General features: G+C 53.8%; 7 protein-coding genes across 7 annotated transcripts; 3 read left to right on the top strand and 4 right to left on the bottom strand.

The window, feature by feature from the left end:
• Window positions 1–607: 607 nt before the first annotated feature.
• W97_08834 (uncharacterized protein) lies at window positions 608–1,616 on the bottom strand (the record flags this gene model as incomplete). Its single annotated transcript, XM_007786701.1, has 3 exons — window positions 608–690; window positions 773–1,045; window positions 1,106–1,616. The coding sequence occupies 3 exons, from the start codon at window positions 1,614–1,616 to the stop codon at window positions 608–610; spliced, it is 867 nt and encodes a 288-aa protein (XP_007784891.1).
• A 1,813-nt stretch (window positions 1,617–3,429) lies between these two features.
• W97_08833 (uncharacterized protein) lies at window positions 3,430–4,087 on the bottom strand (the record flags this gene model as incomplete). The annotated part of the gene is made up of 2 exons (XM_007786700.1): window positions 3,430–3,749; window positions 3,919–4,087. 2 exons carry the CDS (start codon window positions 4,085–4,087, stop codon window positions 3,430–3,432), a joined length of 489 nt encoding a protein of 162 aa, XP_007784890.1.
• A 283-nt stretch (window positions 4,088–4,370) lies between these two features.
• On the top strand, window positions 4,371–5,255 carry W97_08832 (uncharacterized protein; the record flags this gene model as incomplete). Its single annotated transcript, XM_007786699.1, has 2 exons — window positions 4,371–4,551; window positions 4,675–5,255. The coding sequence occupies 2 exons, from the start codon at window positions 4,371–4,373 to the stop codon at window positions 5,253–5,255; spliced, it is 762 nt and encodes a 253-aa protein (XP_007784889.1).
• Window positions 5,256–5,729: 474 nt separating this feature from the next.
• W97_08831 (uncharacterized protein) lies at window positions 5,730–6,951 on the bottom strand (the record flags this gene model as incomplete). Its single annotated transcript, XM_007786698.1, has 2 exons — window positions 5,730–6,630; window positions 6,686–6,951. The coding sequence occupies 2 exons, from the start codon at window positions 6,949–6,951 to the stop codon at window positions 5,730–5,732; spliced, it is 1,167 nt and encodes a 388-aa protein (XP_007784888.1).
• A 1,494-nt stretch (window positions 6,952–8,445) lies between these two features.
• Window positions 8,446–10,423, top strand: W97_08830 (uncharacterized protein; the record flags this gene model as incomplete). The annotated part of the gene is made up of 4 exons (XM_007786697.1): window positions 8,446–9,236; window positions 9,290–9,675; window positions 9,753–10,155; window positions 10,228–10,423. The coding sequence occupies 4 exons, from the start codon at window positions 8,446–8,448 to the stop codon at window positions 10,421–10,423; spliced, it is 1,776 nt and encodes a 591-aa protein (XP_007784887.1).
• Window positions 10,424–11,558: 1,135 nt separating this feature from the next.
• W97_08829 (uncharacterized protein) lies at window positions 11,559–12,851 on the top strand (the record flags this gene model as incomplete). Its single annotated transcript, XM_007786696.1, has 1 exon — window positions 11,559–12,851. One exon carries the CDS (start codon window positions 11,559–11,561, stop codon window positions 12,849–12,851), a length of 1,293 nt encoding a protein of 430 aa, XP_007784886.1.
• A 586-nt stretch (window positions 12,852–13,437) lies between these two features.
• On the bottom strand, window positions 13,438–13,920 carry W97_08828 (ubiquinol-cytochrome c reductase subunit 8; the record flags this gene model as incomplete). Its single annotated transcript, XM_007786695.1, has 3 exons — window positions 13,438–13,649; window positions 13,750–13,775; window positions 13,889–13,920. 3 exons carry the CDS (start codon window positions 13,918–13,920, stop codon window positions 13,438–13,440), a joined length of 270 nt encoding a protein of 89 aa, XP_007784885.1.
• Between the last annotated feature and the right edge of the window lie 47 nt (window positions 13,921–13,967).

Raw genomic sequence — 13,967 nt, 5'->3', positions numbered from 1 at the left:
AAAATGTAATAGCTGCGGAGGATCTTTTTAACGTGTCGAAAGAGGGTGGGGGTCGGAAGAGCTCTCAGCGGCGAAGGTGTGATTTTATAAGTGTGGCCGATCGTTGTTCACCTGGAATCACCGAACATTCTAGTGAGCTGGACGTGAAAGAATTGAACGCTTCACACCTGGAACCCCATACACAACTGGTGACCAAATGGCTTGATCCGGGAAGTCCAGATCACATCTCTTTATCCAGCTTGGCTGTTGCTGGATGCAAACTTGTGTCTTCCTTGCACAGAAACCCGCAGAGATTGAGAGACAGTAAACCCTAGTGTTTGCTACTCAGGTATCTCCCTGTTGTAGATGCATGCGCAGCAAACCAGGATGGCAACCCGCCGTTGAGCGGGCACCGTTGAACCAGAGCCCAAGCTCGAAAGGATGTCACCTTTCATAAGGGTGACTCTCTTGATATAGCCGCTAGAGGGACCGCTGGCCATGTATCGACTGGAGTATCCACCAGCACGCTTGCGGTTGTACCGACAAGGTGCACAGTGGAGGCAGCTTGGTCCTCTTTCGATAAAGATGTTGTTCTGCCTTCTCACGATGCTCTAATACAGAACGCCCCTCATGGTGCATTCTTCATTAGGTCGCTGACAGCTTTCGCGGCAAACCTCCTTCTTTCAGCTTGCGACATTTCTGTACTCTTATCTGCTGCTCCATTAGACTAAGAGCCGGAAGGAAACCCTCGCGAACAGGGCCTTAGATCTAGATAAAACAGCGCGAGACATACCCTTGATGAAATGCAGTCTGGACATCATGCGTTCCATCTCTTCTACCTGAAGTGCCTCGTCATCTTCAGCAAGATGATCGGTCGCGCTATCGCCCCCGTTAATGGCAGTCTTTAGCCCCATGAACTCCCTGCCCATCTCCGCCCCCTCTGCGGCGAAGGTGTCTGCGAAAGCTTCCTCATCATCCAGACCTTCTGAGGCGTCAGCGTCCAGGTCGTCCGCGGCCCAGTCGTTCGCTTCGAGGGCTTCTCTGATACGAGCCACACCCATAGATTCTGCCCAAGTCAGCATTTTTCGTGAATCAACAGCGGAAGCCGACGCTTCTTATTACACACCTCCAAACTCGTTCTTCCCCTTTGCCTCGGCATCAACATACTCGAACCCGAAATCGCGACACAAGTCCTCCCAGTCCTCTGCGCTCTTCTCCAGATGCGGCGTTATGCTCTGCGGCATCGCAACAGCCATAGATATCCCATCCCAGCCATACCCGCAAGCCCTCTCTACCACCTCCTGAATAGCTAACATACTAGCCTTGATACCCTCCGTGTCTTCCTCGTGAACTGGCTTGCGAAAGCAGTATATCCAAGCTCCTACAACGTTGACGACCTCTCTGGCCTCAGGCTTCATGAACTCGGTTCGCCAATCTTGGGTGTTGGAGATATCGTCGATCCAGATGGGGATGTCGGCAGTGTAGTAGGACGTCTCGAGCCGCAGGTTATGCGAGAGACCGGCGACGCTGTCATCGACTTGCTTGGGCGCAGAACCTGTGAGGTCTTTGAGGAGCTGAACGACGCCTGAATCGGATGCGCCGACGGCGAGGATACGGCGGGGATTGGGGATGTCCATGGCTTTGGTTAGCGGTCCGGTCCATGTCTACCCTTCCGACATGCTGATAGTGATCGTCCCCTGTGGGAGGTTGACAAAGTAACATTGAACGGGCATAAGTCCTAAAGTCACGTGGATTCGGAGAATTCCAAGATGGACCACGAAATCACTTATACTCTATCAGCGAGTGTAATACCGTTACAACCAAGCGAAGGAAAAAGGGCTCGATACAAGATAGCCTACCACAGGTACCTACCTAGCTATAAGCAGCAGACCTAAGACTTGAGTTGGCAGCAACTGCAGGCTCCTTACTGTCACTGAGCCCAGCAAGCGGTTATTTTCGGTAGCAAACTTCAATGGTTCCCCAGAAGTACTCCCTGATAGGATAAGCCAAACCAACCTCCTACCGCGTGCTGAACGGTCTATATAGTTTGCCCGATAATTACTATCGTCACCTTGAACCGTCAACAACATGAAAGGACCGGAGTAGCTTTTGAGAATGCAGGGAAAGCACCCCTTCCTTTAGCAGCAGTTGTAATATGCCTATATTCCATCAATTATTTTTGGTCTTAATCCCTGGCGTCCGCTGCCGATTGTCCAACCTCCAGTCATCTTTCGGATAAAGGAATTCGGCAAAGAATCCTACTTAGGCGCTTCATGTGTTTCTTAATTCGTATCCGTTTCTTTACGCCTGAAATGGTACGATTTGTTAGGTAAGGCAACCGAGTCTGGACTGGTTTCTATTGTATATGGGCTGCAATTTCAGGGTTCACCTTGATATTAAGTGCATTCTTCCTTAGCTGCCGGTTACCGCTGCAACATTCTCCTAGCATCCACTGAACGGCGTGTTGTAAGGGCATAAGATAAATAGGTTGTTTAGTTGAAGAAACACAGGCTATTAGCTGCTGCCTGATGCAATAGCTTTATTTATGCACTTCTGTCTATTTGGAGTGCACTCCTTCGTCATTTGATACACTATACAGCCTCGCTTTAGCCGCTATCAATTGAGTGGCATGGTTAGATTCATTACCTAAGTGTGGCTAGCTCTACTACTTTCGAACGTCGTCAGTTCGAGATCTATTTGAACCACAAATAAGCTTTCCAGAAACACTACTTCGTCAATACTATTCCGGGTCTTTGATAGTCCCCTAGATGGTACCGTCTAGGGGCCTATCAAGGATCCGGGTGTGAAGGCATTAAGGGTTTCTCAGAAGTGAGCTTTTGCCATTATGTTTACTGTCACCACTAGATGATTAGGCGCTGGCAACATGGTTGATTGTGTACGCAAAAGTGAGCACGGGATGGTGTATTACTCTGTCAACCCAAGTTCGAATCGCCATGAGCTTAGACTAAAAAACCCACTCTGTCAAGACACCTACTTAGCTGGATCTATCGACCCGGCTAGCAGTCGCCCGTACTGTGGTGGCTTGAGGTTGTTGAAGACAGTAGGGGGTTTCTCGGAAATGAGTTTTTGCCAACTTCAACAAGTCCTGCATCTTTGCGGTCCAACAGGCTCGTATGATTCAGGACTTAATCTATCGTACTTATTGCAAAAAGAAGCTGCTGCGCGGTTAAGGCTCCACAACAAGTCCAGCTTAACTATGCAATCCGCCGGTCGCCGCTGGAGCAATCCCGTCGTCCTCCTATTCTCCTATACCAACTCACAACCGACCCTATGACTCTGTGCCTTGCGTCTTGGTCCAAATCAGCACTCCGAGCGCACCACTGCCAGTATGATGAGCCAACGCACCCCATATAAGTTGCCATTTGCATGTGTACAGCCCGCCTCCCTTTGATATCCAGTCCCCACGCACACCTCTAAGCTTCAATAACCTCACCATCCCCTCCACCGCTCACTCTCAACATAGAACCTAATCAGCCCCTCCGCTCCAACCATATCCCCCTGCCGGAACAACTGCGCGATATCGATGTTCAGCGGACTATCCGGCTCTGCAGACGTGAGCAGCTGGTGCACGCTGGTGAGCGTCGAGGAGATGGTATAGGCGGGCGACCAGGACGTCTTGAGCAGGTCGAGGCAGATCTCGCCGGTCTGGAAGTGAATGTTGGGGTGGCAGATGGGCGTCGTGAAGCGGATTGTTGGCGGGTGGAGGGGATAAGTTGGGGGGAGGGTGATGTGGAGGGCCCAAAGGCCGCCTGTGGCGTCGTGAGCTGCACGGCACTTGGCAGAAACACCATGAGACGCAAGAGAAGGGCTGAAGAAGGGAGGAGAGCTAGCAAGTGGTTGGAAACTTGCGGCGCAAGCTTCTGTGCCGCGCCTGGATGGGCGCCGTAACGACTGCAAAGGCGAGGGAGAGAGATTTACCTTCGTAGGCCGTCCCCTCGACACCCCTCATCACCGCCCTCCACTCCATGAGCTCATTGTCGCTGATAGGACCAAGCTCGAGCAAGGCATCGTTCGGGTCCGAGTGGTACTCCTGGAGCTCTTTGAGGAGGCGCTTTTGAGGGGACTGTGCGCCTCTGGAGTTCGACATTTGCTCGTGCGACCACAAGCGTGCAGCTACCACTTCAATATGTGGGAGGGAAGCTACCTATGCTGCTGTTGACAGGGCGCGACCCAGAGTGTACGGAGCTGTCCGATCCGGGGAACCTTGGAAGCTTCGGCGAGCCTCGGCATCTGTCCCGTCGCGGGACGAGCCGTATGACGATCTGTCGGGAGCTGTGACAGGGAAACACAGAAAATATCAGCACCAGGACAGCTCGCAGTGCAGCTTCTTCCACGATCCGCTCCACCATCAATTAATACACGAGTAAAGGATGCCCGCCCCTAAAACGACACTGAACCCTCTCCGTCGCCCTGACGGTTCAGCGACCCACTCTCAGAACGGCTACACCATTATCGGCGCAGTGAACGGCCCCATCGAGGTCCAGCGGCGCGACGAGATACCAGATGAAGCCGCTATAGAAGTCAATGTCCGGCCGGCCACTGGCGTGGGTTGTCAGTCATCCCTCTCCCCTCTACATATCACGCTTCCCATAGTCTTTTCAAGCCCTATACGCGCTCAGCAGACCCGTCAGCCCACCACCGTTTCATACAGCACGAACTAACTCCATGTACCAGCCCCCAAAGAACGCCGCATTGAACAAGTCCTCACCACCCTCCTCCGCAACATAATCCTCACCCACGACTACCCGCGCACCCTCATCCAGCTGACCCTGCAAATCCTCTCGACCCCCTCCACTCACTCCACTCTCCCATCCGCCTCCTCTCTCCCCGTCCTCCCCGCGCTAATCAACACTGCGTACGCGACCCTCCTCGCCGGTTCCATCCGCCTCTCCACAACCCTAGCCGCCGTGCTGGTCGCTGTGCCGAAGAGATTCGGGAAGGGGGAGGCGGTGATCGTAGACCCGGACCCGGAGGAAGGAGGTAGCGAGCTCGAGGCTGTGGCACGGAAGGGGGGTTTGCATGTTTTTGCGTTTGATGGGAGAGGTGAGGCTGTACTGGCGGAGAGTGAGGGCGATTTCGGGATCGAAGATTGGGAGGAGGCGTGTGAGGCGGCGCGGGGTGTGTGTTGTGGGTTGCAAGACGAGAGCCCGGATGTCATGGAGGTTGAAGGGGCAAAGAGGAGTATGGTGAGGGGGTTGAGGGAGTTAGTGAAGGGGGAGGTGGAGAAGGAGGGAAGGTGGAGGGGTGAGGGGTGAAGTATGGGGATGCAGCGACGACGAAACACTGGGAAAGGGCAGCGTGCCGGGACCGGGCCTGTAGAGGTTACAAGATAGCAACGTTACCAGAGCATAACTGTACCGTGAGTAGCGCAACTGGTAAACACGGGCGCTATGTGAGGCGTTCTCTAGTGGCGGAGGCTTAGGAACTATGGTCTACCGAGGTGTAGAAGGGTCGGAATACATTATAGAGCACGAGATGGATCATCGGATCTTAAAGAGGGTATCGAAGTTCATGTGTGATCTGTTCATTTCGACTGTCAACGCCCGCATCATCAGAGAATCGGATCGATCCCTCGTCGCAACCCATAATACAGCTGCCGAAAGGGGCAAGACGCTACGCAAGATGATTTTGTACGCCAAACCATGCATATAGACAAAAACAAACAACTCCAATCTGAGACTCCCGCTGCGTTATAAGGGGAAACCGAGTTCAGGAATTAGTGAAATGCGCTATGCATCCTTGCTATTGTCCCCAGACATCGTTTCATCTATGAGCTTTGCCAAAGCCTCCTGTGCATCCCATTCTGGCACTATCCATACCAACGCATCAGTATGTTCGTCGTACTCTGACCCGGCTGTCTTAGCCTTCTCGGCGGCGTCCCGCAGCCACTGATCCCAGGCTGCCGTGTCAGGTGCAGCATCGCCGCGTTTCGCCCAATTAATGTCCTTCGTGATTACCATGACTTTCCAGAGGGCTTTCGTGAAGGTGTCATTGCAGTCCGTAAAACGCTTGTCCATCTCGCTGGTCTCGAGTCGTTGACGCTTTACCTTGAAGCATGATGTGTCCCAGTGCACTTTTGGAGGCAGCGCGGCGACGATCCAATAGGCCGCGTTGAGGAACATATAGGCTGCCGCAAAGCCAATTTGGAGCTCGAGTGTAGCGTTGGCGAGTGTGATGACTCCGAACATGAGCATCAGCGTGCCGAGCAGTGAGATCAGTCGGTAGGCGGGTGGATGGGTGAAGAGGTAGTTGATGTTCTCCGGAGCGAAGTAGAGCTCGCGTGCAACATCCTCGGTGCACTTGACGACGAGGAAGCTGCCCTGTGGGTACCTGATGACGACGTCTCCTGGCGGTGTCAAGCCAGTCTTGACGGTACGCTTCGGCAGCGAGAGCTCCCACTTGTTTCCCAGACCAATCAAGGTGGAAAGGCAAGACAGCATTATCGTCGCCACCAGCGCCATGCCATCCCGTTGGATGATCGACAGGACTAAGAGGACAACCGCCAATATAGCCCCGAGGACCACGAGTCCAGTCAGAGGGGCGAGAGTTTTGGCCTTGACGGAAGGCCTGCTGTCGTCCCGTTCTATCTCCACACACCGTACAGAAAAGTCGTCCATACTCTCGCAATCACTGGTGTTTGGGTCAGTCCGCTGAACTGGGCTATCGACACGTCCAGACAACGTACACAAGGATATTGCCTATGTGATTGACATAGTTTCTATTGTTTCCAGCCCATACCGCAGTTACACGGCCGGGTGTTGGCTCTAGTTTGGACGGTCTGTTGGGTCGTAGCAGGGCTTGCGGAGCCGGTAGAAGTCGAGGGACGTAGACCCATTTGGAGAGTGTGGAGACTTGGGCGTTTGCTAGAACTGAACCCTCGCCTAGAATAGCGAGGAAACCAACTATGTCAAGCTGAAGATCCTCGAAGCGGTTCAGGAACCGTAGCCTCATGGTGTCTTGCTAAGGATGATGCACAATGAGGTTTTTTCCATACGAAACGCTGTTCAATCCAACAAAGGTCCGCAGGCTATGACAGATGAACGATAACGAAGCTTGAGAGCAATAGCAGCGGACAAAAGATATACTCTGGAGGAATACAGAGCCGCAATGCATCAGCGGCCATGCTGGAGCAGGATCCAGAGAGCATGGAGGCCTGCGTCCGCAGTGAGAGTTTCGGGGCTATGTGCTCAGCCGCACGGCGGGTGCAAGCTGTTGCGGCTGAGAGAGGAGCTCGATTGGCGGTGGGCCGGATGCATCAGCCTCGTATTCTACCTAGGGCAAGCTTTGCACTGCCCTCTTCACCCCCATCGCGGCGCATACGGTAACTATCTACATCTTGCTGCCTGGTGCTCCGTCATGGCAGTGAGTGCGGACATGTCCTGAGTATCAGCACGACGGTGCATGTCAACCTCCGCTGCTTTGCGCCGATTGTCGCTGCGACTCCCAGAGTCTCGCTTCCTTTGACAGACGTTCCTGGCGTGGCATTCCGGAGACCGATTGTCAACACTAGGCTCCCTTGTATCGTCTGCCTCGTTGTTTTATGCCATAAGACGCTGGATTTCCGTGGGATACTGAATGCGAAGGTTTGTCGCAATCTCCTTGGTCCTCTGTATCGCCTGCGCAAACATTGGATCGCACGCGACAGCGTAAACCCCCTCGAAGCAAATGCCCTCAGCAATCCGCGGGAGGTGTCGCGTTGTATTTGCTGGATGCTCCAGCTTGTTTCGCTGTATCCACTACAAAGTCACCGTCTTCCTCTGATGAGGAGCGCACCTGAATGTTGCCGGTGCCTATCATTGGGGCGCAGCCACAGCCTTGCAAAGTAGTTGATTCTGACAGCAACTGTACCTAGGTAGACCGCTCCACTCGAACGAGGCTAATCTGTGGTGGTGCCCTCTCTTCACACCTAGTCGCTTGCAAACAACGGTGTTCTAAGCGCTTGGCTTGAGGCCATATCTGTAGCGGCTCTGAGAAGTCACCTGATCGTGGCAGAGCATACCTAGCCTCGCCTTGACCGCGGTCCGGAAGTCGTCCTTTAAGAGTCCAGTGGAAGTACGTCTCATGCGCTCAAGGCTGCATAGACCGATACCAAACCCGAAGTGTGGTCCGCCGCACCGGTGACTGCTTTCACTTTGCGTTTCACGATCGGATTAAGCATGCCGACGGACGTTGACCCGCCTTCGTCGAGAACCGGGAACAAGAGTTGGATCTCGAATTTGCCGTTAGGGGGTTGGCTAGCAAGGTAAAGAGATCCGTTAACCATTGCGCGCTACCGAAGTGAATCACAACCGAGAGGTGTAGGATGCGCAGATCACCATGAATGGACTGTTCGCTGGATGCGGACCCGCGCATAAAGCCAGAGCAGCTCACTAACAATGCGCCAGAGCAAACCGCAAACTCAGTCGCGCAGAGAGTTCCAACAAAGAACCATCCCACGACTCTGCCATGCAAAGACTGACGGTCGGCGAAACTGCTCGTAAGCGCAAACGAAGCGTGACCCCAAACCCCCTCACTGGGGAGAAGACGATGGGCTCTACTGATGCGCAACCGCCTAACCTAGACGAGGCCTTTACACAGCACCTTCAGGGCACTGCGCAGCAGCAGATCTACGCTGAGCGAAAAGAGTTCCTACTGCAGGAGGAAAGGGACTCCGCTTGGGATCGCGCTGCACGTGAGAGCGCTTCAGAAGCTGAGAATAGAGCAGACCAGCTCGTCTGGGAGGTCCGAGAAGATGAGCGCGACAATCTCTTTGGAAACAAAGCCAGCGAGGCGATTCCAGGACCGGAGACACTCGACATGGGCGGCCAATTCCTAACGAACAAGGAGCGCATCGAGAAGAGCCAACTCTTCAGAATTGCCCAACGAATGCCAAAGGGTTGCCATCTGCACCTTCACTTCAACGCTGAGTTGCAGCCCGAGGGGCTCATTGAGTGGGCGCGGTATTTGCCAGACACGATGTTCATCAGAAGTACACAGGCTCTCGTGAATCCTGAAGACTATGATGTGACAGAGATCGTTTTCAACGTAATGCCTGCAGACACTCCTACTTCGGACATCTTTTCTAGCGACTACAATCCGGAATTTAAGGCACCGGGAAGCCGGCCCTGGATGAATTGGAAGACCTTCTGCGAAGAATTTCCCCGGACGCGCAGTGAACTAAATGCCGAAGCATGGGTAAAAGAGAAGATGGTCTTGCAGGAGGAAGAGGTGTACGGCATGAAGCAGACGGTGAATGGGTGTGTATCCCATGTAGCAACTGTTTTACAGGTTTGAATTGACTCTCATCCAGTATCTGGGCACGGTTCAATCAGGCGACTCGCGCTTTCAAAGGCCTTCTTAATTATGACGAAGCCTACCGCCGCTATATAGGACTGGCCATCGACAGCATGATTCGCGAACGGGTGATGTATGCCGAGTTGCGCCCTATGCTGATGGACAAATTTATACCGAGTGTGGACGGCCAGCAAAGGTATGACCTCCGAGCGCAAATGGACATGATCCTTGAAGAGGTCGAAAAGAAGAAGCAGGAGTTGAAGAATAAAAACGAGCTGGATAAATTCCCCTTCGGCGTTAAAATAATTTACTGCACGCCTCGGTCAATCCCTAAGCAGAAGATGCGGAGCGAAATGCAGGACTGCATCGAGTTGAAGCTAAAATATCCGGAGCTCATTTGTGGTATGTCATGCGCCTCTTATGCGATCTCTGCGATCACTCGGGTTCAAATCACAGATCGCATTGCTTACCTATCCTAGGTTTTGACCTTGTTGGCGCTGAAGACCGGCCAAACCACATAGGTTTCTACAGGGACGAGCTTCTAGCTTTCGTCGAGACCTGCAAATCCTTGAATATCGAGATACCGTTCATGTTTCACGCCGGCGAGACACTGCTAGACACCGGTGGCTCTAAGGAGCCTCAGAATTCCAACTTATACGACTCGGTCTTATTGAACGCTAAGCGAATCGGCCACGGCTATTCCCTACCGAGACATCCGCTGCTGATGGAGAAGTTCAGGGAGAAGCCGATCTGCATTGAGCTTTGCCCCATTTCCAATGAGCTCTTGCACCTATGTCGAAACGTCAAAGAGCACACGTTTCCACAGCTACTCGCGGCAGGTATTCCATGCACTGTCAATAGTGACAACCCTTCACTTTTCAGGTACGTCCGCCCTCAACCATGTGCCTGCACCATGGCTGAGATGAGCTAACTTAGGGGCGATTCCCGCAACAGCTCCTCGCTATCGCATGAGTTCTACCAAGTTATGGTTGGATGGCCAACGATGGGTGTTCATGGCTGGCGGCAGCTGGCGGAGTGGAGTATAACTTTCAGTTGCTTGAGCGAACCTGAGAAGGATGAAGCTCGCCGTATCTTCAAGCGCGAGTGGGAGGAGTTTTGCTGTTGGATTGTTGACAAGTATGGGCACTAGGCGTTTTGCGGGCAATATACCTACCTTGACGGCCACGGACATGAGAGAAGCGTGGGTACCCAACTTTTCCAGGTATTGTAATTCAGTTTGCCCCGGGGAGTGGTAGACACCGGCAGTCCTTTTTGGAGCAGATATCCCGAGCGGCTCACAAATAACTGCTCAGCAGACCTGGACATTGTGCCACGCGTGACGTCGCGCACGAAGCGAATTCGAATTGACCGCTGCATCTATCCGCCCAGCCTGTGAATGAAGTGCATCTTGCCCTCGGCGGAACTTTTCAACCTCTGAGTGGCTTCGGGTTCCTGCAGTTTTCCGGATGAGCGGTTGTCGTCAAGGCTCCCGTCCTGTCTCAGCGTGTGTAATCGGACAACCTCACTTCAGTACCTCCAATCGCTTTTCCCAAACATCCCACCTTTCGCCCTTCTACACTCCGCCTCTTCCCTACATGCATCTACGTAAATCATCTCGTCGGACACGCTTCCATCCGGATTGCGCTGGGGCGATTTTCATTCAAGCTTCCTGAAACATCTGCGACAACGAGTATGCGTTCACTTTCACCCAGTGGTACCCTGACAATGGCTGCTCTCAAGTTCTTCTTTCTCGTGATCACAATCCACCTCATCGCAACTAGTGGCCATGTCATCACGCCAGCGCCCCGACTTCCCTTTCACGATATTGATCCCGCAGATGCGCCAGAGCTGTTTGGTCGCATGCCGAACGGCTGGCTGGGCAGGCGCCAAGCTATTGCTTCCACGACCAGATGCGACGGTGGTGAAGGATACTGTAAGAACCGCGCTTCGACATCAGCTCTTGGTGGGTTGTGCTGAGTCAGGCTGCAGTTCTTTGCGCGACAGGCACATGCTACACAGGCCTCGATGGCTTTATCGGATGCTGCTCTGTGTGAGTAGAATTACCTCCTAGGCAGGTTGAAACTGATGCCGGAGCATAGGTCAAGCTGTAGAGCTCGAACTACCTGCATCGACTACAATCCAACCTCTACACGCGAAAATTGCGAGATCAACACTGGAGGATGCATTCAATGGTAGGATGTATTGGCCACTCAGCACCTAATAGGACTTCTCAATGACAGCCCGTTTGCAACAGCTCGAACACGGAATTCCCTTACTGCGTCAAAATGACCAATATCCAGGAGAACCAGTACATCATGTACTGCGGACCAACTGCAAAAACAGAAACGATCAGCTATGAGAACCGCCTCGCCCATCCCGAGCGCTACCCTGACGAGTCATGGCCTGGATCGACAGATACCGTAGGCCCCGAGCCAGTTACGGCTCCACCTTCTTCAAGACGCGTCGCAACCTCTACAGTTGAAATCAGAGTTACTGTTCCGCCTCCAACGAGTACACCCCAGGATGACCCGATTAATTCAAGCGCCCCAGAAGCTATAGAGAGCGTCTTGGAGACTCCATCAAACACAGTAACGGATTTTACAATGGCCTTGGGTAGCCCTGGTAGTAGCACGTCGTCTGATGGCATGACCACCGGTGGTGGCTTATCTATTGACATCAGCACAGGAACTTCTCTCTCATCACTTTCGGCTCCGACCCGCACGTCTGGAAGCCCCTCAGCTTCATCCGACGACAGCGATGAAGGACCTAGTCTCTCGGCAGGTGCGGTAACAGGGATAGCCGTCGCAGGAGCCGCCGGGCTCGCATTCGCCGTGCTCTCGGCCTGGTACTTTCTCTTCTACAAACGAGGGGAACGCAAGAGCTCTCAGGACTCAAGCAGTGATGAGAAGTCGACGCCTGGCTGCACGCCACTAGTCCCAGGATCCAATGGGTCTGAGGGCGGACCCAGCGAGCTTGAATCTTCTGAATTGAAACAGGGCCCCTGGTCACCAAGCTCGCTGAACAGACATCCTGCAAGCCCTGAGTTGGACTCAACCCCCGTTCACAGCCAGCAGGTCTCACCGATGGTGGCTCAGGATCAATTCACGCAGCCATCCGGCAGTGCGCAGCCGCTCCCGAACACCGACTCGCTCCATCCACCGTCCCTCACGCCCGCCATAAAAGTCCAGCACGCTTCTGCACCCTGCCACGCTGAACTGCCAGCCGAACCGTCACCACGAACTACGCAAGCCCTCGACTTCCCCCTACCACCGCGGAGCAACAACTTCTCAAAACCATTACGCCACCCCCACTCCTCCGCCTCGATGATCAACGACGCGACGTACAATCCCAACAATTCCAAGACTACCAACCTGATCCCTTACTCTTTTGATGACTCGAATATGTCGCCGAGAAGCGCGGGGCCGACCTACATGACGGCCGAGGAGGCTATGGGCGGTGGTGGGACGGGCTTTTGGGAGAGGGAGAGGAGCAGTAGCCCAAGGAGTACGGAGGCGGAAAGGCCGGCGGGGGATGCTATAGTGGTGGAGCCGTTGCATGTGAAGCGGGCTGGAGACTAGCTGGGGATTCAAGATGATGAAAGGGTGTCGTGGATGGCGGTTGAGATCCGCGGAAAATGGAGGCGTTGATAATGGGTTGATATGTTCCGTTGATTCCACACCGGCTTGCTTATGCGCTAGAAACAACGAGAGGTTCGCTTGACGTTGAGCCGCTTGTAGTGTTAGCTCACAAACACTATACGACAGATAGTTTCCAAGGAGCAGAGAGCTGCCGGGAAGTGTGGTCACTGCCAGACTACCCAGTATAGTCAGAGGCCGTTTAGGTTTGTACAGTTGATCGATTGGCAATGCGACCTCGCAAGCTACACCACGTCTCCTAACTCTCAGCTGCTCGCTTGAAAGTACACCACTTGTATCAACACAGAACTGTTCAATAGCTTCCTTACTCCGCCCCCTCCGCCTCCGCCATTTCAGCACGGCCTGGCTTGGAGTTCAGGTACTCGTTCCTGTACGCAGCATGTCAGCACACTTCCTACCACATCCTTTCGCAACTTTAAAAAATAGCCCTCTCTATGTCCACTCCTCCCAGAACTGCCGGACACGATATTCCGCCCCCAATCCCCGTCCTCTCCTTCGTCTCCCCCCCTCAGTCGTTTGTAGCAAATAAAGGAATGACCCACCGCTCAATAGCCCAGTTCATAGCGCTATACGCGAGGATCATGGGCGGGGCCCAGTACAGGATCTGCTGGCGGGTGCGGCGGAAGGTGTTGAAGATTGCAGCGTTGAGCGTGCCGGCGAGAGGGCGCTGGCGGTTGGGGGAGACGGCGTAGGTTACGACGCCTTTCTGGGCTGGGGAGCCTGTATGGAAGGGGGTTTTGTAAGTACAGGTGTCGTTCTGGAGCGTGAAGGGCGCGAGGATAGAGGCCCGGAGGAGGTATGCCGGAGGAGGGAGAGGTACCTAGGGAACCCCACCAGCCCATGTATCTGGAGGAGCAATGTCAGCATGGCTGTTTGACAGAAACAGGATGGTTTAGTTGCTGCGAGCGCAAGCTATCGTGGCGGCTGTGGGAAAGGGTTTGGCCTTGGGGAGGACTCACTGGCCGGGCATCTTTTCACCACCGCCACCCATTTTGGCTGTATTGCACGAGGAATGGGGGATTTGAGTAGTCAATTGGA

The sequence above is a fragment of the Coniosporium apollinis genome (genome assembly GCF_000281105.1).
Source record: "Coniosporium apollinis CBS 100218 chromosome Unknown supercont1.65, whole genome shotgun sequence".
In the NCBI taxonomy this organism is placed as follows: Eukaryota; Fungi; Ascomycota; class Dothideomycetes; genus Coniosporium; species Coniosporium apollinis.
This window is presented reverse-complemented; position numbering and strand designations above follow the sequence as displayed.